General features: G+C 42.0%; 1 protein-coding gene across 1 annotated transcript; it reads left to right on the top strand.

The window, feature by feature from the left end:
- Window positions 1–1,751: 1,751 nt before the first annotated feature.
- Window positions 1,752–19,538, top strand: KCNK9 (potassium two pore domain channel subfamily K member 9). Its single transcript, XM_078151802.1, has 3 exons — window positions 1,752–1,800; window positions 11,134–11,145; window positions 18,697–19,538. The coding sequence occupies exons 1-3, from the start codon at window positions 1,752–1,754 to the stop codon at window positions 19,536–19,538; spliced, it is 903 nt and encodes a 300-aa protein (XP_078007928.1).
- The last annotated feature ends 6,347 nt before the right edge of the window (window positions 19,539–25,885 follow it).

Raw genomic sequence — 25,885 nt, 5'->3', positions numbered from 1 at the left:
CAGGCCAAATGGTTCAGTGTGATATTTTCCAGCTGTCACTGGCCTCGGGGATACTTAGTCAATTGGCTTAAGACTTCAGGCAGCACTAGCAAGACAGAAGAGGTAAATGCCTTCCTCTCTCTTCATACCCATCCTCCCAGTTTGAGGCCTACCTCCTCTGGGAAGACTCCCTGCACTATTCCGGTCCTCATGGAGCTCTCCATTTTCCTGAACCCTTGGTAAGCACTTCAAATCTTGTACCATATCCCCTGGAGCCCTTCTCACCCACCTCTATCTATTGATGTCTGACCAATCCTTTAAGTCACTCAAATGATTTCCCTCTTATAAAACCTTCTCGGCCCCTATAACCCCAAGGTAGACTGCAGTTTCTAGCTTTTCTGGTCTCATAGGACTTCGGGGCTTTCTAGTCTTTTTACACCTTATTTCCCCCCATGCACTCTAGCCCACTTGCTGTGTTGTAGGCATGACATGCCATTTTCCAACTCTGTGCATTTGCCGTGGCTGTCACCCAGGCCTGGAATGTGCTCTCTTTTCACTCCCAAATCCTAGCTTCTCTGGCTTACTTCTATATTCGGCTCAAATCTCATCTTCTTTAACACTTCCCTCCTCCCTGAATGCTGGTATAGATTGTGCTAGCATAGTGATACCATTTTGGTCCTCTTTGAGAATGAAGGACAACCAATCAACCAGATATTGTGAATGTGCATAGTTATTTGTGTGCTGTCTCCCCCGTTAGAATGTTTTTGCTTTTACTTTGCCTTTAGCACAGTGCCTGACACATAGCACATGTTTAATAAATGCTTTGTTCACTGACCAACTCTCATGTAAACTATGATAGAAATTACATAGCTCTGCTCTGAGGCAAAGGGGCAGGTAAAGAGTTTAGGTAAGATACAGCCCCTGCCTATTGGGATAGGAAGTACAAGGATCACGCCCTTTTTAAAATCCTTTTTGCATTGGATTGGATTGCTGATTTATTAAGCACCTACTGTGTGCTAGATATGAGAAACAAAAATAAAAATAAAAACCTGGAGTTATATTCTGATGGGGAGGGCGGAGTGGTCAATTCCCCTCCTCCCCATGACGTGCCTCCCAGGTTCCCCTTTTCATCATCCTGGGGCAGACCAGATGGTCTTGAAATGCTGTTTCTACTTCCCACGTATGGTACCATTGGACCCATTTCCTCATTGTCCTTTTTCTTGTTGACTCTGAGAAAGAAGGTAGGCCATCTATGAACCATTGACCCTGGCGGTGAAAGACAGACAGCTCTGGGGACTTAGAAATGGTGATACACGGTGCGAGTTGGTCCTGAGGAAGGCTTGGGACTTGAATAGTTCTCCCAGGAGGGATGTGACAAGACTAAGTCCCTCCTGGGCAGACCAAACAGTCTTCAAATTCTGTTTCTGCTTCCTACTTCTGGTGCCCTGGACCCATTTTCTCATTGCTCCGTTTCTTGTTGACTCTTAACAGGGAGAGTTGGCTTATCTATGAAACACTGATTGCCTTGGAGTGAAAGGCCAACACACACACTTGGTGACTCAGCAATTGGTGATGCATGGTGTGAGTTGCATGGTCGTGAGGAAGGTTTGGGACTTGAATAATCCTCCAAGAAGGGACCTGGCAGGATTTAGTCACTCTCTGTTCAGGAGAAGGAAAGGAGGGAATAGGAAGTGTAGCTGAGGTTGATACAAACGTTCCTTCTCTCTCTTCCCTACCTCCCCTCACTGTCCCACTTTCCTAGTGCCTGGAACATGGTGTGGGGGCCAGAAACAGGCAAAGTCCTTGCTCCCATTTTCACAGGTGAGGAACCTGGAATAGGCTTCTGACTCCACAGATTGAATTTATTCATTCACGCATCAAACATTTATTAAGCTCCTCTTGTTTTTACTGTATTCTAATACTCATGAATGAGTCTTGTATCTCAATAATCATTTACATTTATATTGTGTTTATGGTTACAAGGCATTTTACCCACTGGCTCATTTGATTCTTACAATATTCTGAGAGGTTAATGTGGGTATTGTTCTTCTCACATGAGGAAACAGAAGCTGAGAGAGACTAATTTGCTCAAGGTCGCACAGATCTTCTGACTTCAATTACAATTCCTTTTTCTCTTTACCACAGTGTCTCCCAAACCAGATTATAAACTTCCTGAGGTCAAGAACCTTATTCTTTTTCCTGTAGTGCACAATGTCTAGTACTGGCCAGGATTCATTTTTTTCATTCAATTCAGGAAACAGTTATTAAGTGCCTATGATTTGTCAAGGCCTGTGCTAAGTGCTGGGAACACAATTAAGAAAAAGACTCCTGTCCTCAAGGAGTTTACAGTCTAATAAGGGGAAGGCAACCTACAAAAGGGAGCTGAAAAGCAGGAGGATGGGCAAGATGTTCCCTGGAGTCAAAACCAAGCCAAAGTGTTGATGGAAAATGGACAGTCACCTGGAAATTCTGAAAGTTGAGCCCTCACTAAAGGAAGGCTTTAGGAGGAATTTACTGCTCCAACCTCCAGCCCTCCAGAGCAGAGAGACAACTGAGAGAATTGAGAAGGTGATCAGCATCAAAAACTGAGCCAATCAACCTGGTGATGAGACTTCATCTTGTCCGGGGGGAGGTATAACATTCCTTGGAGTCAAACCAAGAATAACTGATCATGGAAAATGGAGAGTGACCTGGTGCTCATAAATGGGGATCTGCAAATTCTTCTAATCCTAGAATGTGGAGACTTGAGGGACCTCAAGAAGTCATCAAGTTTAACTCCCTAGTTGTACAGTTGAGGAAACCAAGGCCCAGCGATGAGAAGGATCTTGCCCAAAGTCACTTAGTGAGGAGTATCAGCATCAGTAATAGAAATTAGTTTGCCTATTTCCCGGCCCTGTTCAATGCACTGTGCCACTCCCTCCCTGATGCTACGACATTGCTTGGTTACTGAAACTTGGCAAGTAGGAGAATTAACAGTAAAGTGGTCCCATCGTGGACACTATTGATCTGCTTCTGGTAACTGAAGTACATGACCGGTTTTCAACCTCGGGTCATTCAGTTTCACTTTTCTGCCCATCAGGAAATTTAGAGATCATATGTTTCCCAAACATATTTGGCCTATTACCCCTTTAAAAAAAATTACTAAGCACCCCTCTGGAAATCTACTTTCTTTAACCCTTTAACAGTCTTTTCCCCCCTGAAATTTGTGTCATTTAAAAAATATAATATATACATATATATTAAATGATGTATCTTAAATTGAATAATTTATTATAAATTTGTGGGTTTTTTTCCTGCTTTGAAATTTTGATGATGCAATATTGGGTCATGTAACCATATAGTATCATACTGTAAACAAGTCATCCCACACACATATTCCTGCCTATGTACGCTGGACTTCCCGACAACGTACATACAACATGTTCGCCTGCCAACACTTGCTCGTTAAGACCTGTTGGCAGACTTGACCCCTGACTGGTTATAACTTGCATTTTGTGTGTTTATTTGGAAAATAATGTAGTCACTATGACTTTAACTCTGTTACAGAACAGATGAAAATTGTAGCAACAGTTTTTCAAAATTTTCTTCTCTTTTCTTCTTTCCTTATGCTTCCACTGTCCCCTTAATTTTTATTCAATGACCCCCAGTTGCACCTGAGGCTACTACTGCCCCTCTGGATCCATCCAGCACTCTTCCAGGGGCTGTTATCATCCACTTTGGGAACCTATGAAACCCAGCCTTGTCATGCAAGTAAAGTTCTTTTTATACAGTATATCCTCCCAGTTGCCCAGGCTTGAAACATCAGTTATCTTTGGCTCCTTACCCCTCCTCCACTCCCCACATCTAGTTACCAAGTCCTATTGATTCTTCCTCACTGATCTGTCTTTCATTCATCCCTACCTCTCCACTCCCATGATCATCACTGTAGCTCAGAGCCTTACTCCTTTTCATCAGACTATTATAATAGCCTCTTAACCACTTTCTCTGCTTCCTGTTCAATCTCTTCAATCTTTAATACATTCTGCCCACACACTTCCAGAGTAATCTTCCTAATGCACATCACTCTCCTGCTCAAAAATCTTCACGCAAGCTCCCACTTGCTTACTAAGTAAAATTCCTTAGTCTGGGGTTCAAGGCCCCTGACATTCTAATTCCAACCTAACTTTCTGGTCATGTTGTCTCTTCCTCCTCACATGCCTCATGCACACCAAGCTGCTTGACATTTTCTTGCTCTCACCTGCCTTATCCTAACTCTATGCCTTTGCTTTTTGCCTGCAATAGTTGCCCCCATACCCCCAATCCCAGCATCTCTGCCTACTGAAATCCTACCCTTCATTTATGACCAGGTGTCGTCTCCTTCATGAAGCCTTCCTTGATCCTCGCCCCTCCCTCCAGCTAACAATAACCTCTGTTCTTAAATCTCTCAGCCAGGGTATTTGTTCAGTGAAATTTGGGTTCAGTCAAAGAGACGCACTTGAGGACCTACAGGGCCACATGTGGCCTCGAGGCTGCAGGTTCCCCACCCTTGTCTCATACTATGAGGTTGTGAGTTGCTCTGGGGCAGGGACTATCTTTTGCCTTTCTTTGTATCCAGAGGGCTTAGCACTGTGCCTAGCACATAGTTGATTCTCAATATATGTCTATTAAACTACTGACTAGGCTATTTAGAACTCTTCTATGCTCTTATACAACAACATAAAAGAACAGTACAAATTGGGACATGACTATCCATTTTGTCAGCAGACTCTAAGATCCTTGAGGCTACAGACACTGATTTCTTTTTTTTTTTGTATCTTTATGTCTCCAGCATTGAGTGCAGAGCCCTGCACATAGAAGATACTAAATAAGTATTTCCTTATTTTGTTTTTCTTTTCCACCTATGATGCTCTGATTTTACCATGTGGTCTTTGAGAACAGTATGATAGCAAGGTTCAAGGGAGTTCTAAGTCTTTTATATATGACAATCCCTCATCTTTATACAGCACTTTACAGTTTACAAAGCTTACATACAAAGCCTTTTACATACACTATATAATTTGATCCTTCTGGTCACCCCACGAAGGGGCAGAGCAGAGATTATCAGCCTTATCTGATGGATTGGGAAGATACTGAAGTTCAGAGAATGGAAGTGACTCACCTAAAGTCACACAGCATGTAAGAAGGGTTCAAATGCAGGACAACAATGCCACTTTGCATTTATATTGTGCTTTGTGCTTTTCAAACTTCCTTCCAGTTATACATTTCATCCTTCAGAGATCCCTGGCAACCCTGAAATACCATTGATTATTTCTGGGTTCTCAAAACACCCATGGGTCAATGGGGAGGAGTTTCATAACAGCCTCTATATCAGAAATGCAGTTTCTGGAGTTATTTCTGAATAGCTCTATCCTCATAGTACCTTTCTCCATGAGAGGGGAGGATGGTGCCAGTTTTCCCCTTGGTACAGGTGAATCTAAGCAAAGGTTTAGGCTACAAGATACCTTGAGGAAGCATCTTTTATACTTGTATGGGCAGATACTTCTTTCCCTGCAGTGAGGGAAAATGGACAAGAAAGACACAAAAGATACACTGATTTTGGGGAAACTTCCCAGGAATAGGAGCCCTCCCCTCTCTGAGCAGTTGCTGCTCTTCAGAGTCAGATTATCTGGGTTCAGTTTGTGGCCCTGCTTGGTACTTCTTATGTGACAGGAGGCAAATTAAACTTTCTGGGTCTTAGTTTCCAGATCTGTAAAGTGAGGGGCTAGGGATGGATAACCTTTGTGGCCCTTTCTGGCTAGAAATCTATGATCCCATTGTCCTTAAAGCTACACACTGCCCTTTACTCTGGTAATGGGGGTGGGGCATGGCCGAAAGTCAATGTGCTTACCACTGGTTCTGTTCTTTCTCTTTGCCATTGTTTGGACACCACGATTCTATGATGCTATTCCTCATTTTTGTTATTCACCAGTTCACGAAGAAGCCAAGGATTAGAAGGACAAAGTATAACTTTCCTCTTGTAGACAACTTGGTAAAGAATTTGGTAGACATAGGAATGTGTCTGCTCTTTTTGAACCACTTATATACCTTGAGATTTTTCCTTCAGAGTCTTTTACTGTGCAAGATTGGCCATTAGCTCTATATCTGTGATCCTGTGTGAGGCATGGTGGCAAACACCTCTAACCCATGCTGCTTAGGGAGGCTAAAGCTGGTGGATTTCTTGAGTTTGGGAGTTCTGAGCTGTAGTATGACTCGAGCCAATGCAGTATCCACACTAATTCTGGTACCAGTAGGGTTAGCCACTGGGAGTGGAGGGCTGCTGAAGGGGGTTTTAAACTGGCGAAGGTTAGAAAAATGGAACTGATTAAAGCTTATCCGTATTGTGATCACGCATGAGTGCCCGCACTACTTCCAGTCTGGGTGAAATTGGGCAACTAGTCTCAAGAACAAACAAACAAAAAACAAACCTATGATCCTATGAATTAGTGGCTAAATATGATGGGAAATTTGCCTAGAAAATGTTCATCTACTGTTGCACTTTGGAGTGATTGTGTCTTCTTCAGCAGCCCATTGGCATGGAATTTCATTAAGTTCACTGGCAGCAAGAATAGGCAGGGTCATGCTAGAGAATAGGGGTCTCACATCCAAAGAGAGGTTATCTAGACTCCCAGCTACAACATGGCATGGTAGAAAGGGCACGCCACTGGGAATAAGGAGACTAAGTTTAAGCAATGGCGTCTCATTGTCAATTACTGTGTTACTCTGAGTGAGTCACTTTATTTCTCTACAACTCAATTTCTTTATCTGAAAAAAAGAAGATAAAACTATTTGTACCACTTTATCTCAAGTTAATTCAGTGTGACCCAGGGCAAGACTGCCTGCCTTAGTTTCCTCATCTGTAAAATGGAGATAATAGTGGCACCTACCTCTCAAGGTTGTTATGGAAATTAAATGAGATCATATTTGGAAGGCACTTTGCAATAATATTGCAGTTAATTCTGAGCCTCACTTTACCCTTCTGTCAAATGTTTGAGTTCCTCTACTAAACATACTTCTGTCTTCCTTTTCCATCTTAATTTCTCTTCTTTCCCTTCTTATGTTTTTCTCTGAAAAACATAACAGGGACCTGAAAATTGGAAAGGCACCTGCAGAGTACTCCTTCCTGTTTCTAGTTATATGGTGATTCCCAGCTTATCATAATAACATTAGCTGAGGCTAATAAAATATTTTATGCACATTAATTTGATCCTTACAACAGGCCTGGGTGGTAGGTAATAATAACAATATTAACAGTGATAATAGATATTTGTAAGAGCTTGAAAATTTGCATGTCACCTTCGGAATCTATCTCATTTGAGCTTAACAACTGCCAGGGGAGATATGTGCTGCAACTATTACTATCCTTATTTTAATGATTAGAAAACTGATGCTCAGAGAAGTTAAGTGCATTTATATAGCACTTTAAGCTCATTGTATCCTTACAACAACACTGGAAGATAGGTGCTATTATTATACCAATTTTACAGAAAAAGAAACTAAGGCAATTGGAGGTTAAGTGCCTGGCCCAGGTCACACAACTAGTAAGTATCTGAAGCCAAATTTGAATTTAAGTCTTCCTGATTCCAGGTCTAGCATGCCTTCTACTGTGCCACCAGCTACCTATGTATTACAGGTATTGTTCCCATTGTACAGATAAGGACCCTGGGGTTAACTGCCTTGCCTTTGGTCACACAGACAATAAATGATAATGGCAGGATTTAAATCCAAGCCTTCCCGAGTCCAAGTCCAGCACCCTATCCACTGCACCAAGAGAAAAAAAAATGATGTCTTGAATACTTAGAAAACATAATTTGATTCATAAGCAAATTTTCACAAATACTCGATCACGTTAAGTGAGGAATACCATAACTACTATGGGGGCCAGACATACTATTATTCACTTCTGACCATATAGTCTCTCTCTGATTTCAGCAGAAATATCTCTCTATTCAATACCTACTTGCTGCCAAGAATATACCCAATATACCCTTTGTACCCAAGAAGAAGGCGTTCCTGAGTTCCAAGGAATGCATATAAGCATTCTTTTGATGTGCTGAAGTCAGCAGCCTGAGGATGCTTGCCTCAGATGTCTTCATGGACACTTGCAATATCCCATCACTTTTCAGGGATACAGAAACAGAGAAGGGCACACAGTTTCAAGCCTCTCCAAAGGAAAGGAAGAGAAGAGTGGCAGAATTGGGACTTAGGGCTTTCTGGTTCCAAAGGTTAGCTTTCCTATTTCACAGTAGAAAAAACTGAGGCTAATTGAAGTAAACAAGGCAGCTACGTAGCTCAGTGGATAGAGCTTTAGGATTTGAGTTCAAATCTGGCTTCAGACATCTAGTAGTTGTGTAACCCAGGGCAAGCCTGCCTGCCTTAGTTTCCTCATCTGTAAAATGGCGATAATAGTGGCACCTACTTCTCAAGGTGGTTATGGAGATTAAATGAGATAATATTTGGAAGGCACTTTGCAAACCTTAGAGTGCCATATAAATGCTATTAATTAATTAATTAAGTTGACTTCCCATAGCTTATTGAATGACAGGCAAAAATTGAAACTGTATCCCCAATTTCTTATCCAAAGTTCCTTCTCCTGTACCACGTTGATAGTGTTTAAGAAACATACTCATTGGAAATGACTCAAACCTGATTTAAAAAGAACATACTACCATCACAGCATCTCAGAGTTGAATTAACCTTTGAGGTCATTATGGGTCATCTAGTCTAACCTTTATCTGAATCAGGAATCCTCTCTTCAACGTCCTTGACAAGTGATTATCCAGTCTCTGATTATTACTATTACTATGGTTCTTCAGTCATTTATGTCACATTTGACTTCATGACCCCATTTGGAGTTTTCTTGGCAAAGACACTGGAGTGGTTTGCCGTTTCCTTCTCTAGCTCAGTTTACAGATGAGGACACTGAGGCAAACGGAGTTAAGTGACTTTCCCAGGGTTATACAGCTACTAAATGTCTGAGACTGGATTTGAACTCAGGAAGATGAGTTTCCTGATTTCTAGCCCATTACTCTATCCACTGTGCCAGCTAGTTGCACACATTATTATTAATATTGTTATGATTATATATTAGAGCTTGGAGAGCATCCATCCAACCAGTCTATTTTACAGCAGAGGAAACTGAAGCCTAGAGAAATCAAATCATTTCCCTGAGGTCCCCCAGCAAGTTAATGGTAGCCTAGAGCTCCTTTTGTGACAGTTCTGCCAACTCTTAATCCTCTTCATTGACAGGGAAGTCAGCAGTCCTCACGAGGCAACCCATTCCAGAAGAGTCACATGGAGAAAAGAAAAGAAAAGAAACGGATGAGATGTTTGTAAATAACCTTGTGAGATAGTGAATTCCCCATCACTGGAATTATTCAAGCAGAGAAAATAATTGGAATGTCTCCCTACATACACCCTCACTCTTCTCCCATACACAGCCTGAAAAGTTCTCCTTCTGAGACTGGTAGGGAAATGATGTTTCCTGCGGAGAGATTGTACTGGTCTAGTTCATTCTGTCTATTAGGAAAAAAAATCCCAAAATGTTGTGATTTGAATCCAATCATAAAATGGGTTGAAACTGATACTAAGCAAAGTTGAAGGGCCAAGGGAGCTACTGTTATTTTGATGATTCATATTGAAGAGAAAGTGAGATAATAGAGGAAAAAAACCACTTAGGATGTCATAATGCTATATATAATGTGCCAGGGGCTATTATTCATACTGACATAATAATTATTGACATCATCATTATCGTCCTCATCATTGGACCCTTTCCCTTAAGCATAGATTCCTCTCCCTTTCCAGACTATGCAGGTGACCTCAAAACTGGATGACTTCCTTTCCTCCCACCCCCATCCCCAGAGCTTTATCCAGGCAGGAAAGCCTGTAACCTCTCCTTCCCCCTCCCCGACTGCTTTGCATCTGCCCCACCCCTCTGAAACTGCTGATGAAATTGGCCTGATATTTACATAGATACTGATGTCAGGAGAACAGGAATCTAATCATTCTCATAGAGAAGAGTTACAGGGCAGATAATCGATAAATATTCATTGAGTGCCTACTATGTGTCAGGCACTCCAATACAAAGAAAGGCAAAAGACATCCCTTGCCCTTCAGGAACTCACAGTCTAATGGCTCAGACAACTATACACAAACAAGCTATATACAGGATAATTTGGAGATAACCTCAGAGGGAAGATACTGACTTCAAGGGAGATTGGAAAAGGTTTCTCATAGAAGGTGGGATTTTAGCTGGGACTTAAAGGAAGTCAGGGAATCCAAGAAGTGGAGATGAGGAAGCAGGGTATTCCAAGCATGGGAGACAGCCAGTGAAAATGTCTGGAGTTGGGAGAGGGAGTGTCTTGCTTGAGGAACAGCAAGGTGGTCAGTGTTATTGGAGTGACACATCAGTAAAAGAAGGGCTGGGCAGGGAAGAGTGAATTTGCAATGAAAGGACTGAGGTTCAAATTTTAGTTTTGCCTCTTACTACCTACAGTGATGTTGGACAAGTCAATTCTCTGGGGCTCAGTTACCTCATCAGTAAAACAAAGGGTTTGGGCTAGATAATTCTAAGTCTAAATCTATGATTTTTTGATTACTTGGTCAAGGTCATACAAGTGGTCACTATCAAATCCAGGGTTCAAACCCAAGTCTTCTGACTCCAGATAATAATAACGATAGCAACAACAACATCATTTCATAGTGCTTTATAGTTTGCAGAACACCTCACCAAGGACTGCTGTGAAGATTAACTGAGATGTTGTGTGAGGTGAGTATTACGTGTAACCTCATTTTGTTGATGAGGGCATTGAAGCTCAGAGAGGTTAAGTTATTAGTCTGTGGTCGCACAGAAAGATACACATCACTCTTACAGGTTATACAAATGCTTTATGGAAGGCTGTTAAAAGTCTGTGCCTTGTATGGTTGAAGGGTTGTCCTGCCACAGGGAGACAGGGGAAGAGCTAGTTGGCCTTTCTAAGAAATTGCCCCTCCTGAGAGTCTTTGAAAGCCCCTCAACCTATTTATAGAATGGAAGTAGGGTAAAGGAACCCAATAGAACTTGGATATTCCTAGAACTAAGGTTTCTGCATTAAAGTATTGTAACTAAAGTGGGCCCTTTTCTATTTTCTGTTCTAGATCCAAAGCCAGGTATGTGGAGCGAGTGGGGTCAAAATAGAATGTATGGGAAATATAGGGACTTTCAAAAGTCTTAATATAGTTTTAAGCTTTAGCAGCTCCTAAAGCTTAAAACTGCATTAAGGCTCGGAGTATGGTGAAAATAGAAGATATGGGACGTACAAGGTGTATACATTTAAGCTATCAAAACTGCATTGAGACTTTTGGGATAGTCTAGTAATAGTAATTTAGATAATAGTAATAACAATTGATAGATAACAGTATGACAGTAGGTAATAGTAATTGAATAACAAAGGCAAAATTTAAAATTATATCCCCATTCCCTGTCTAAAACTCCATCTGCCATGCCATACTGACTGTGTTAAAGAAACATCATTATTGAAAATGATCTGAAGTCATTGAAATTTACTTTGTAAAGCACTCTATATAGATGATTTCCATTTTATCCTCCCAACAACCCATTGAGGAGGGCGCTACAGGTATTGTTAACCTCAATGTGCCTTAGTCTCTTCATCTGCAAAATGGAGTTCAGTGACTTGCTCATGGTCACACAGTTAGCATCAGAGGATTTGAACTTGTGCCTTCTTACCTCAAGCAGAGCATTATGGTTAATATATTGCTCCAACTAGACCGAGAAGGCAGTGGGATGGCTATCCCATAGGCGGTGGTTTGTCCACTAAAGTCTGCTTAAATGATATATATTTGGCCCTCTTGAAGAAAAGCAGGAGGTGACATCTTGCCTCCCTAATAATTCTTTAATGAAAGCCTGTGGTGTGGGTAAGAGCAGCTGAGTATGTACTCTACAGATTGTTTCATTTATAAAATGCCTTTTTTCTTGCAACATGGCAAGGTGAGGGTATGAGAAACCACCTTGCTTGTCCATAGATTTTATGAGTTGCCACTCTACAAATGGTCAGAACTTCTGCCCTTGGGATCCTGGACTGCAGTGGAAACCCTGATTGTGACCCACATAACTGAGTGGGCATAGGGGACAATGACTAAAGATGCACATTGGGTGACCTTGGGGTTACAGCTTCTTTCCAAGCCACTGCCCTCATCTCCATCATGCCTAAGGCTGGTCTTCTTTTGATATCTTCCTAATATACCATACTGTGTGTAACCTGGGCATATTTTGTGTATCTGTCTTCTCTGAGCATAGTACATACTATTTCAATGCATCATATGTGTAATAAGCAAATGTATCATGTGTGCTCTCTCTGTTGTGCCATATTTGTGTACTTTGTAGTACTTGCATATATATATATATATATATATATATATGTGTGTGTGTGTGTGTGTGTGTGTGTGTGTGTGTGTGTGTGTGTGTATATTCTAAGTGTATACATGTCTACTTCCCACTGTGTGTATATATATTGTGTGTGTTTACCTGGTGTATTCCCTTGTATCTGCTTTAGAAGGCACAGATCGTTTATTTCTATTACATAGTAATCATTATTCATTCATACTTCTCCCTTCCTTCTCTCCCACTGCATTTACAAATAAATCAACTCCAAGTCAACAAAAGGTTTAGAAGTTTCTCCCTGCCCTTTTAAAAACACCATCAGATAGTAGGTGCATGCAACAAACATTTATTAAGCCTTTAGTATGATTCTGGTGATACAAAAGCTAGATACTTTTCAGAATAAATCCATTCTCTTATTGTATTTCTGAATGGTAGCTATTAGTTTAGGGCAGAGGCCTTCACACATAATCCTCTAACCTCATTTTTCACTACTTGGTATAAGATTCCTCTTCACTAGTCAGTCAGGTGCTGGTCTCTTCATTCTCTCCATGAAGTCACTCCCTGACAACAACACAAGAGATGAGTGCTAGAGGTGTTTGAAAGAGGGAAAGGTCACTTTGACAACAGAGTGGAAAATGGCCTGGAGTGGGGAAAGACTTGTGGCAGGCAGACCAACCTGCAGGCTATTGCAATAGTCCAGGCATGGGATGATGAGGACTTGCACTTTTAGAAGGTTCCAGTCACTTGTATTCCAAAGAGTCCCAAGTTCTATTATTTCCACTTGCTACCATCTCTTGGACATGTCCCATTCTCTCCTCTGACCATGCTCCCACCCTGCTAAAGGTGAAAGTTCTCATCACCTCATGCCTGGACCATTGAAATGGTCTGCCTACCAGAAGTCTCTCTCTACTCCGGTCCATCTTCCACTCAATTGTCCAAGTGATCTTTGTAAAGTACAGGTCTGATCATGTTATCTCCCCCTATTCAATCAACACTAGTGGCTCCCTATTGCCTCCAGGATCAAATATAAAATCTCTTTAGCTTATAAAGCCCTCAATAACCCACCCCCTTCCTATCTTTCCTGTCTTAGGGACTTTATGCCCTACCACGTACTCTATGATCCAGTAACACTGTTTCGGTAACTCTTTGCTGTCCCTTGAACAAGATACTCCATCTCCCAGTTTCAAACATTTTCACTGGCTGTGCTCCATACTTGGAACTCTCTCCTCCTTTATTCTTGCCTCCTGGTTTCCCCTGGATTCCTTCAAATTTTAGCTGAAGTCTCACCTTGTACAGGAAGTTTTTCTAATCTTGCTAACATCTGTTGACCGTCTATGATTTATCCTGCATATATCTTATTAGTGTGTAGTTAGACGTTAACCAAGCCCTTGAGAGCAGGGACCATCTTTTGCCTTTCTTTGTTTCATCAGTGCTTAGCACAGTGCCGGGGTATATAGTAGGTGCTTAATAAGTGCTAGTTGCCTGACTGACTGATGGCTGAAATGAAGTGCCAGGTTTGTGCTGCACACAATGTCAGAAGAAAGAAAGTGTTATGTGATTTCACCTGCTTTTATGTCATCTCCTCACAGAGAATGGGGAATGTGGGACAGTTAAGTAACAGGCAATTTAGCATGGGATATGGTTATAGATGTAATTCCCTATGTGACCTTGGACAAATCACTTCTCTCCTCTGGTCCTCACAGCAGGTAGGTAGTATAAGTCTTACCATCTCCATTTCACACAAGAGGAAACTGAGGTTCAGTGACTTGCTCAAGGTGGGTAATTCAAGTGCTATCATGCTCATTTCACAAATGAGGAATCTGAGGTTCAGTTGCTTTGCTCAATGTTGTATGACTATTAGGTGTTAGAACCTGGATTTGAACCCACATCTCCAAGGACACACAGCTTGGAGGACTCAGCTCATCCTGGATTCTAAGCCAGGTGCGATGCTGAGTTTAAAGTTCTTTCCACTATGACATACTGCCTCCCACTTTCCATTTGTTTGCATTTAGCATAGGGCTTTGGACGTAATAGGCACTCAGCAATAAATATTTATTGAATATAAAAATTAATTTGCTTTTAACTTTTTTGAGTGCTCCCCCATCCATTAATTCATTTGATGACTTCTTTTGTGGGCAAGTACTGTTAAAAGGTAACATGGAAAAGATTACTGGTTCTGGAGTCAGGAAGGACAGAGATTGGACCTGGAATTTCACTGGTATAAGGAACTCCCAGGTGAGTAAACTCCACTTACCAATGCAGGTTAGCTCTTTCCTGGAACATAGTCTTAGAGAATTGCTTAGGGCATTGAAAGTTTAAGTGATTTCCCTAGGGTTACACTCACAGTATGTGTCAATGTGGCAGAATTGAACCCAGGTCTTCCTGCCTTTAGGACTATTCCTCTAAGCCATGCAACCTAAGGAGTCATGAAGACCAAGCCAGCAACGTGAAGAAAATCTTCATAGAGTAAGGTAGGACTTGAGCTGTCCTCTCAGATCCTCAGCCCTTGGAATGTGAAACTCAATGGGAGCAGCTAGGTGGCACAGTGAATAGAGCACTGGCCTTGGAGTCAGGAGGACCAGAGTTCAAAGTGTCCTATAAGTGTCCTCAGACACTTAGTAGCTGTGTGACCCTGGACAAGTTACTTAACCCGATTGCCTCAAGAAAGAAAGAAACTCAGTGATTTGCTTCAGGTTACCCAGGTGGTTGATGGCTCTCTGAGCCTGTCTCCTCATCTATAAAATAGGGATAATAATGACTGGAGCTTTTACCCCAAACGGATGCTGTAAAGCTCAAATGAAATGATGCTCTCATTGCACTTTGCAAGACCTGAACTACTACCTAAAGGTCGGCCATTATTATCCCCATTTTCCAAGTTCCATTCATCTTTGTTGGAGAGATGGGACTTACATGTTTGAGCAAAGCATAATTCTGTGTAACGCAAAGCCAAGAATGAGCAGCTTAGCATTACATCGTTTACCAAGTAAAAAAAGCAGCATTTAGAGTGAGTGAACATCGTTATGCTATGAACATCAGAGCTGGAAGGAACCTTTGAAAGCTGGTCCAGAGCCCTCATTTTACAAATGAGACAGCTGAGGCTCAAGGAGCTTAATCGATTTGCCTAAGGTCACACAGGCAGTAAACAGCAGAAGTGGATTTGGACCCAGTGCTGTTGACTCCAGAACCAGAACCTTTCTCCACTTTGCTTCCTTGCCCTTATCCAAAGACAATGAGCAGATTGACAGAACCTCTCTAAGAGGAATCCTCTTAGGAAAGAAAATTGTGTGATTTTTTTAGTATACCTCTATGCACACATTGCCAGCCATGTCTCAAGGTTTATATAAATCCAATTTGGGGTGTGGGGAGTATGACTAAAATGTGAGCTATGAACACAAAAGCGTGTTCTAAACAAACAAGTGGTGGGGTCAGTTGGAAGGGGAAAGACCTCAGTCATTCAAGGAAGCATCAGAGGAACCGATACTTCTACAGTGTTTCAAAGTTTGTAAAGCACTTTGCATACATTGCAAAATGAAAGGTCTGGGTCCCCAGCTAAATCAATAAACCACCTCATCATATGAGTCTCCTAGCAACCCTGTGAGGTAAGTGGTGGTGGTTTATTGATTTAGTTTTTGGTCTGGGTCTGCATTTTCATCATTTTACTCCCAGAGTAAAACTTCATTCTACCACCAATGCAGCTTAACAATCTCATTGTGACCCAGACTCCTCAAGAGTTCCATGAGACACAGAGGGTAAGGGGCTTGGTCATGGTTGTCCAGGTAGTATGCATAGGAGGCAGGGATTGAACCCAATTCTTCCTGATTCCAGGAGTAGCCCTTCCATGCCTCTCCAAGGTAGGTGCTATAATTATTATCCCCATTTTACAGACTAGGAAATTAGGGATCAGAAGTAGCCAATGATAATAATAATGTAAGTGCTCACAAAATAATATTATTTAATAATAATAATTATTTTGTGAGCATTTATGTGGTGTTTTAAGGTTCTCAAATTGCTGTGCATATTACTATCTCATTTGTTCCTCACAATAACCTTGGGAGGTAGATGCTATTACTGTATTCATTTTACAGATGAGGAAACAGAATCTCTTAGAGGCTAAGTGTCCAGGGTTACATAGCAAGGTAGGATTTGAATTCAGGTCTTCCTTGCTTTGAATCTAGCACCTTATCCCCTATACCCATAGTGTAAGTGTCTAAGGTGGGATTTGAACCCAGGCTTTTCTGACTCCAGGGCTAACATGCTTTCCTTTATTTTTCCCTATCTATCATGGAAGGAAGACTTCTTGGAGGAGCGTAGGACCTGAGGTGGCCTCTCGAGGCCTCATCCTTGGAAGATGAAACTGAATGGCTTACTTCAGATTATACAGATGGTGGCTGGCAGCAGAGGGCACTCAGGGAGGGGGAGATATAGAGGAGATTCCTGTTCAGGAAAGGTTGGAGTTGAATGGCCTCTCGGGTCCCTTCTAGTTCTTTCATGTAATATTCCGGGTGTCCTAAAAATCTTAGTGCAGCTACACTGAGACTTTTGGGCTTCCTTTTATAAAGAGGTGAAACCTGTGTCTGAGGATAGAGTGGGGAAACACTCAGACTGGAGTACCCCTCACCTAGCAGAGACCTTCAGATGCCAAATTTTAGAGTTGTAGGGCACTCCAGAGGTGATCTTGCCCAATCTCCTCATTCCACAAGTAAGTAAACTAAGGCAGAGGAAAGGAAGCTATTCATCCAAGGTCACAAGGCTGGTGACATGTCAGCCCTATGCTTTCTCAGTTCTGACCAGAAACTTCAAGTGTGCCCATTGAGTTCATACACACTCATGTCAGCAAACACTTTGTGATCTCCGGCAGACCATTTGTCCCCTTGGCTTTTATTTCCCCATTTATGCAATGAAATTATATCTTCCAATCTGGTGTTAGGACCATAGAATTTTTAGATCTGGAAGGAGCTTTGAAGGTTCACTAAGACCAGCCCCCTCATTTTACAGATGGGGAAAATGAGGTTCAGAGGGGCAAAGGCCTTTGTCCAGTTGCTAGCAGGAAGTCAGGCATCCTACTGCCATTTCTGCCACCAACTCCAAATCTAGGATTCCTTTTGACCACATCAAGCACACCAGAAGCAACCTTTGGAGGGTGAAGTTGGCACTTTGGGGACAAAGCCCCTCCACTGGTGAGAAGGAAATAGCTTTTCAAGCATCAGCACACCATGGAAAAGAGCGCTGAGTTTGGAATCAGTGGAACGTGTGTTCCAATCCTAGGTCCATTTGTTAGATTCTAGGTGTACTTACTTACACCATGTGAGATTGTTGTGAGATTTGTCCTTCTAGGGCCTCACTTTTACCACCTGTAAAATGATGATGTTGGACTAAATTATATCTTGCAGCTCTAAGTTCTGCCAACCTGTGACCTCAGCCTGAAGTCAGGAGGCAGAGAGACTGAAGCATTGATTTATTTGGTATAGGAAGCTCCCCTGGCACATAAAGGATGCTTAATATGCTTGTGCAGATGCTTGTTGGTGACTCCCAGGGGAGAGAGCTGCCTTTCAGTTCTTTAGTTGGCCCTCTAATTTAGTAAGTTTTAGAGGAAATGTTAACCTTTATTGGGAGAGAGGCATTGGCAAACAGGGCAGCTAGGTAGCACAGTGGGCAGAAAGCTGAGGCTGGAATCAGGAAGACCTGAGTTCAAATCCTGCCTCAGATGCTTTCTAGATGTGTGACCCTGGGCAAGCCACTTAACACTGTTTACCTTAGTTTCCTCGTCGTAAAATGAGCTGGAGAAGGAAACGGCAAACTACTCCTATATCTTTGCCAAGAAAATGCCAAATGGGGTCACAAAGAGTCAGAAATGACTGAACAACAGCATTGGTAGAGAGAAAAGTGACTTGCTCACAGTCACACAGCAAGTATATGCCAGAAGTGGGACCTGAAACCCAGGTTTTCCTGACCCTGAGATCAGTTTCAAAGAAAAGTATCATGTGTTCACAATTCCCATGTGGAGTTAGGCCTGAAAATGCTTATCTCTGACACTAGGAGGTAGGAGTCAATTCATATTTCAATTCTAATCCTGACCAGTTAGCTTGAGACCTCTGGCCTTTCACCTGTGTGAACCTCAGTTTTCCTCATCTGTAAAATGGGAACGATAATCTTTGTGCCCTTTATCTTATAGTGTTCTTGTGAATACGCCCTGTAAGCTCTCAAGTGCTGTAGAAATATGTATTATTATTGCTAGCTTAAAAAAAAATTGCACGTCCTCATTTGTTCCTCTGTCTTCTTTCCTCTTCCTCCCTCCCCTCCCCTCCCTTTGCCCCTTCCAGGTTATGGCCACGCAGCCCCTGGTACGGATGCAGGCAAAGCCTTCTGCATGTTCTACGCCGTGCTGGGCATTCCACTGACCCTGGTCATGTTCCAGAGCCTGGGGGAGCGGATGAACACCTTTGTTAAATACTTGCTGAAGAGGATTAAGAAGTGCTGCGGGATGCGGAGCACTGAGGTGTCCATGGAGAACATGGTCACCGTAGGCTTCTTCTCCTGCATGGGGACCCTGTGCATTGGGGCAGCAGCCTTCTCCCAGTACGAGGAGTGGAGTTTCTTCCACGCCTATTACTACTGCTTCATTACCTTGACTACCATAGGGTTTGGGGACTACGTGGCCCTGCAGACCAAGGGCGCCCTCCAGAAGAAGCCACTCTATGTGGCCTTCAGTTTCATGTACATCCTGGTGGGGTTAACAGTCATCGGGGCCTTCCTCAACCTGGTCGTCCTCAGGTTCTTGACCATGAACAGTGAGGACGAGCGGCGAGACGCTGAGGAACGGGCCTCGCTGGCGGGCAATCGCAACAGCATGGTCCTCCACATCCAGGAGGAGTCCCAGCATGGCCGGCCACGGTACAAGGCTGAGGTCACGGACCTCCAATCTGTCTGTTCATGCATGTGCTACCGATCCCAGGAGTATACCAGCCGGATGGTGTCCCACCAAAATTCCTTCAGCACCAAGCTGAACCCCCAGTACTTTCACTCCATCTCCTACAAGATTGAAGAAATTTCTCCAAGCACATTAAAAAACAGCCTTTTCCCATCCCCTGTTAGCTCTATTTCCCCTGGCCTACACAGCTTTACTGATAACTACAGGCTAATGAGACGGCGGAAGTCCATTTAGGATTTTTTTAAAAGAAAGAGAAAAAAAAGTCGTTTGTCTTCTCTGGCTTTACCTTCCATCGGTCCATCTCTTTCGCCCTTTTTTCCCCCCCCTGTTCATTGTTTCCTTACGTGTTCCTTTGTTCTTGCTTGTTCTTTCTTCCTAACCTCCTAAGAGAGATGGAGTAAGGCCAAAGGGGAAAGAAATAGCCAGCCCTCCACTGAGACTCAGAACTGCGCATGAAGCATGAACCCTTCCCAGCAAAGTTTGCCTTACATTTCTGCTCCCTCCTTCACCCCCAGCCCCGTCACTTTCCCCAACCCCTTTCCTCTTCCCCTGCCAGAATGTGAGGTGACACGAGGTGGAGCCGAGTGAGAACCAAAATCCAAAGATGCACACCAAGCTTAGAGAGCCTTTCGGCACCTCAGGGTGCCTCTGACCTAACTCATTGCTTCTTTTTCCTCCTCAAGGAGCAGGTCACTGCATATGTGTGTGCATGCGTGCGTGTGCGCACAGGGGGCGAGTGTGCGGTGTGTGTGCAGTTAGTTCCACAAAAACAAAACAAAAAAACCGAGCATCAGGTATTAATTTTTTCCCCTTCAAAAAAATAGTATTAAAAGGCCCGTTTTCAACTTTCTGACTGCTTCCACGTGGAAAGAAGGAAAAGCAAAATAGCGAAAAGAGGTCTTAAACAATGATTTTGCCAAAATGAAGCATGTGCAGTGAGCAGTCTATAGGTCGATAGCCCAGGTGCATCCTGGTCATTTCCTTCACTTCCAAGTTCTAAATTGCATTAACATTCTTTTCTTTACAGGGGGAGATGGGTGGGGGAAAGAAAAGAAGGATCATTTTAGCTTGCCAGTTTAAAATTTTTTAAAAAGCATGCACTTTGTAAAACTGGTATGCATTATAAACACAGGAGAAAACAACAACAAACAATAGAACCAATAATCAAAAGCAAATACTCTCATTAATTTATTAAATGACATTTTATTTTTGTCATTTCCTCTAGTTCCAACAATTTACCAAGCAGCTGAAGTGTCAGGGAAAACTGGAAAATTGTTGGAGCCACAAAATGGCAATTTTATTCTTTTCCTCTTATTTATGCAATTATTATTATTAATTATTATTATTTTTGTGCAGCATCTACCTGCATGAATAAGAATTATATTTTTGGAATTCTTGGATAAGGATGGATATGAATAGGTGGATGTCTTTTGTTTCCTCAATAAACAGTGAGAGGACATTCCTTGTTTTTTAAAAAAATGCAACAACAACCAATTGTCTTTAAATGCTTTTGATTGGTAGATAAGGGAATGCTCGTGAGGTCTCAGGAAGAATTTCAAGGGAAAGTATCTTGTGTTGTGGCCTACAGGGAATTTGCTATTCCCCTGCTAAAAATGCTGGCCTGTTAACAATGGTAGATGATACGTACAGACTCATTGAGAAAAAAAAGTAATCCTGTGGTCTAAACTCCATGCTCCTCCCTCCCTTCCACCTCCCCCCGACCCAATCTACCCCTGTTGTGGTGGCTATACCATCCTGAACTTTTGGATAGTGTCCTACTTTCACGAAAAAGAAAAGGTCGTTTTGATGTGCTTTGGAGCAGGACTGTCCTTTGTTAGGTCTGATCATGCAGTCCGGATTTTGGGGTCAGAAAATACTTCTGCCATACCTATGGATGACAGCTTGGTCTCAGAGCTAACTAATCAAATCTGGGTTTCACTTTTCCAGTTTCAAAAATTTTTTTGGAATCATCTTTCTGCCCCCAAGACCTCTAGCCTCCTCTGTTGCATGCTTCTAGTATCCAAGCAATAAACTCCTTGGGTGTTTCTCCCAATGCATCACATGGAGGGAAGTCTGGAAGGAGTACGCATTGCAGAGGCCTGTGTGCCTTGGTTTGGCACTGTAGAGATGGAGGACGTGATTGCCGCTGAAACACCCAAAAGGAGTTGACCCAGGGAGATTACAAGCCGACCACAACTCCCCAAATGCCACTGAACCCAAGATTTAGGTTCATTTAACCAGAAGGGAGGAAGGAGAGAATGCCAGCACAGTTATTGATGCTTGGGCAAACCCCTTCTCTTGCCCTTAGCGTCTTCTTCTGTAAAATGGTGGAGTTGGATGAGATAATCTCTAAGGTCCCTTCCAGCCCTATATAAAGATATATAAAGAATTTGTGTTTTCCTTCAGCCTGAAAACATACCTCCTGCCATAAGACAAAGAGAAGGAGAGGAAAGCTCTGTCAGCTGTCTAGCATGCAAACTGAGCCATCTTCTTTAACCTGCCTTCTGTCTCTGGCAATTGGCTTCCTAGGGGAAAAACACACACACATACATGCATACACATATACGTGTGTGCATGTGTGCATATATATGTATTATGTATATGTACACTATGTGTGTGCATACATATACACATACATATATGTTTATTTGCAAGCTGATCAATTCAAGTTTCCCAAGGCTTTCCAGAGAAGTAACTCAAAATAAACAAAAATAAGGTAGCATGATTTCACAGGCTATGCCAAATATGGAAAGGAATTTTGAATGCATTCTATTTGATAATAACTTGTATATGAAAGCTTTCTAAAAAGAAATTCTTTTCAAAAATCATCATAACAACCCCATAGGCAAGGAGTAGTATCCCCATTCTGTAGATGAAGAAACTGAGGTTCAGGAAAGCAAAGTGACTCTATGCACTAAGGTCATGTGACTAATGAGTAGCAGGCAGGGTTAGTTAGGACTTAAACTCAGGATCCAGAATGGTAGAACCTCAGGCTTGGAGGAGATCTCAAAAGTCATCTAGTCCAACTGTAACTAACAGCAGTTCCTCCCATCCCAGCCTCTGATTGAAGACTCCCAGACTACTGAGTCTTAGGTCAGGGGTCCTAGTCCCCTGTGCTGCAATTGACCCTTTCTGCCTTTCCTCTGAGAGGAGAATCAGCACCTTCAGTGGAGGCCACTCATACTTTTAATCCATCACATTAGCCAAATTACAGAATTTGGAGAGGTTGTTTGGGTGATGGATGAGACTGAAAAAAAAAACCCTCATACAATTGATGCATTTCTGAGTTAAAGCACACCCATACTAGGGGCCAGATCTGCTTCTGTTTATTTATTTATTTATTTACTTTAGCCCTAACCCTCCATCCCTGACTCGAACTTTTAGAATAGAGTATAAGAATAAAATTGTGGTTTGATTCCATTGGGGGGGGCAAATAAAAAACAACATATCTTTCTAATAGAAAGCAGACCTTTTACCTGTCATGGCTTTTTGTCATAAAGTAGAAATCTTGTGTTAATTTTGAATTTGGCTTCTGGAAGACCCTGACTAGCACTTTGCTTTCCTCTAAGGGCTTCAGAGTTGCTGCCATTTTATGCCTAGGAAATGAGGAACTTGGAAAGACCAAGCCAAAGTCACATGAGGAAACTTTGGAATCTAGAATTAGATTTTGACCCTAAAATTACTGCTATATCCATTAGAGATTACTCTTTTCTCTTCATTAGGATGGTAGAACATCAGATCTGCTAAGAATCTTAGAAAATAGAATATTCAATCTCAAAATATGGAGTATAAGAATTCAAAATCAAAGGAAATCTTTAACCCCACCACTTAGAGATGAGGGAACTGAAGATCCCTGACTAGTCCAAGGCTATACATAACTAGTCAGTAGCATGATGGGCTTATTTGATCAAGGAATCAACATTTATTGGCACATTTTAAGTGGCTATTATGTGTCACTCACTATGCTAGGTTTTGGTACACAAAGAGCAACATTACATCAACTAGCATGACTTCTAGTCCAGTGTTCTTTCCATGACATTAGGCTGTTAGGTTCATAAAGTCTCCTACTTAAAAAAAAAATTTGCTTGTCTTTTAAGAAAAAAAAAGTCTATTTATCTCAGGTGGGAATGTTTCCAGGGAATCCCAGGGAAATATAATATGCCATATTTAAAGCACTAATAATAGGTTACTGTATGATGGGGTGGTGGTTGTGGTGAGAGAACCATTTTGGAGATGAATTGTGATATCCTGCTTGAATTGTGTAGAATCCCCTGGTTTTGGAAACCCAATTTCACTTGTTCCATGTCTGAAGAGAATGACAGAATGAGATACGACCACGCTTTGTTATAAGATGGCCTAAGTTTTGTAGTAAGTCATAGAATTGAGTGTCTCCCTCTTACAGAAATATTTGCCAGGAGTAGAGGCTTGTGAACTTTGGTCTGAACATAAGGCTAGTAACTTCTCTGAGGCATAATTCCAATTACTCTTGCTGATGGGTACAGTGGTATGGATGACACAACCCAGCAGATAATTCTACATCAATCCTGTTTGTCTTTGTAAGAGCATAATGTTAGTCGTTTGTTTTATTGTTTCTTCCTAGCAGATTTTTTAAAAATTGAGTTTTTTCTGGCTGATGTGAATAACACAAGTAACATTCTCCGAGGTCAATGGTGACTGGCTGGGGAGGGAGTAGCAGTGAAAAGTTGGCCCAAGACAGGGCATGCTTGTGGGTAAGCTACTTTGTGGGGCACCCACAGAAAAGAATGGAAGCGTTGCTCACACTGCTTCTGGTGTATTGCTCAACTGTAGTAGTCGGGTTGCAGAATCAGAAGTTAGTCTGAACATTAGGAGGCAGCAGGACATGGAATATGGTGGTGGCAAAGTGATGTAAGAAATGGCATTGAAATGGATGGATCTCTTCTATTCACTTTTGCTCACAATAAGCCCAGAAAATAACTAGCTAGTTCTCCAAGGTGACACGGTGGATAGAGTGCCAGGCCTGGAGTCAGGGACACCGGAGTTCAAATCCAGCCTCAGACAGCTGTGTGACCCTGCGCAAGTCACTTAACCCTGTTTGCCTCACTTTCTTCATCTGTAAAATGAGCTGGAGAAGGAGAGGGCAAACCATTCCAATATCTTTGCCAAAAAAACCCCAAATGAGGTCAGGAAGAGTCAGACACAATGGAAATGACTGAACAAAAAAGGGATAAAGTAGACAAAGGCATGAATTACTTAGGGGAGCATAGAATCATGAAGTGTTAAAGCTGGAAGGGACCTTAGAACAAAGCATTAAATCATAGAACATAGAATGTCAAATGTTGATGCATGGAAATAGGAATGCTAAAACTGAAAGTCATGATCATTTAATCTAGGAGTTCTTAATTTTTTGCGTGCCTCATGAATCCCTTTGGTGATCCAGAATAGCCTATAGACCCCTTCTTAAAATAATTTTTAAAAAATTGTAATGAAGAAAATGCTAAATTTTAATTAGCAGTTAGTGTGAGTATATGTTAATAGATATGTATTTTTCCCCATGAAGTTCACTGACTCCCTGAAATCTATCCATGGACAATGGTCAAGAACCCCTGATCTAGTCCACCTCTCATTTGACAGGAAAGGAAAATGAGTCCCAGAGAATGGAGGCTACTTGCCTAAGTCACATTGTTGGTTAATGGCAGAGTTGAGAATTTTGTTTTTTTTTTTTCTTGGAAATATCATGATGGAAACCTAGTTTCAAGCATCCTTCTAGGAATCATTCCTCACCCCTTTTTTCTTTTGATATAGCTTATATTGTGTGGCACTCCTCAGACTCCTTCTGTTATATATCTCAGAGATGCCACATTCTAGCAGGTTTTCTGGGAACATTCCTAAGGGTTCAAGTCCTCCTCCAGTTGTCTTTTTATTTCCGTATGTCAAGGAACACAACCTCTTTATGCCTTAGAAGGTGATTTTCAGTAAATTGCTGTGGCCAAAACCCCAACCAGTCCTGCAGTCAACCTGATAAGGTCTGTCACTACTGGTCCAGTAGTTCTGTATGGGATGAAAGACTATTCCAAATTCTATCCAATCCCTTAGGTGGCGCAGTGGATAAAACACTGGATTTCGATTTCAAATCCTGCCTCTTGACTTACTGGCTGTGTAACCCTGGGCAAATCGCTTCATGTGTATCTGCCTCAGTTTCCTCATCTGAAAAATGGAGATAATCATAGCATCTCTCTCACAGGGTCAAATGAAAAAATATATGTGAAGCTATGTGCAAACCTCAGAGTGCTATATAAATGCTAGTTATCCACATTGAAGTCCGTTCAGCATTCACCCGTTTTTTCATTGACCAAACATTTACTGAGCCTTATAATTTCTCTCTCTGCCAAAGGACGGGGGCTGGATTCGATGATTTCTAAGGTCTCTTCTAGCTCCAATAGTCTACTCATCATTCTAAGGTCTGATTTCCAGCTCTGACATCTGCTTGTCTATGTTCCAACTTTCTATATTCTAAGGCTGCATTCAGTGCTGACATTTTACGTTCTATGATTTTTCCCCTTGTGCTGAGGGCTTCAAGGCACAGATCACTTCATAATTAC

This window comes from Phascolarctos cinereus, unplaced genomic scaffold, assembly GCF_003287225.1.
Source record: "Phascolarctos cinereus isolate Bilbo 61053 unplaced genomic scaffold, phaCin_HiC Scaffold_4;HRSCAF=312, whole genome shotgun sequence".
Taxonomy (NCBI): Eukaryota; Metazoa; Chordata; class Mammalia; order Diprotodontia; family Phascolarctidae; genus Phascolarctos; species Phascolarctos cinereus.
Note: the sequence above shows the minus strand (reverse complement) of the source record. Positions and strands in the feature narration are given on the sequence as shown.

What these genes read in the sequence shown, in the direction of transcription:
- KCNK9 (XM_078151802.1), top strand. Translation starts at nt 1,752, where the DNA reads ATGGTGTGGGGGCCAGAAACAGGCAAAGTCCTTGCTCCCATTTTCACA.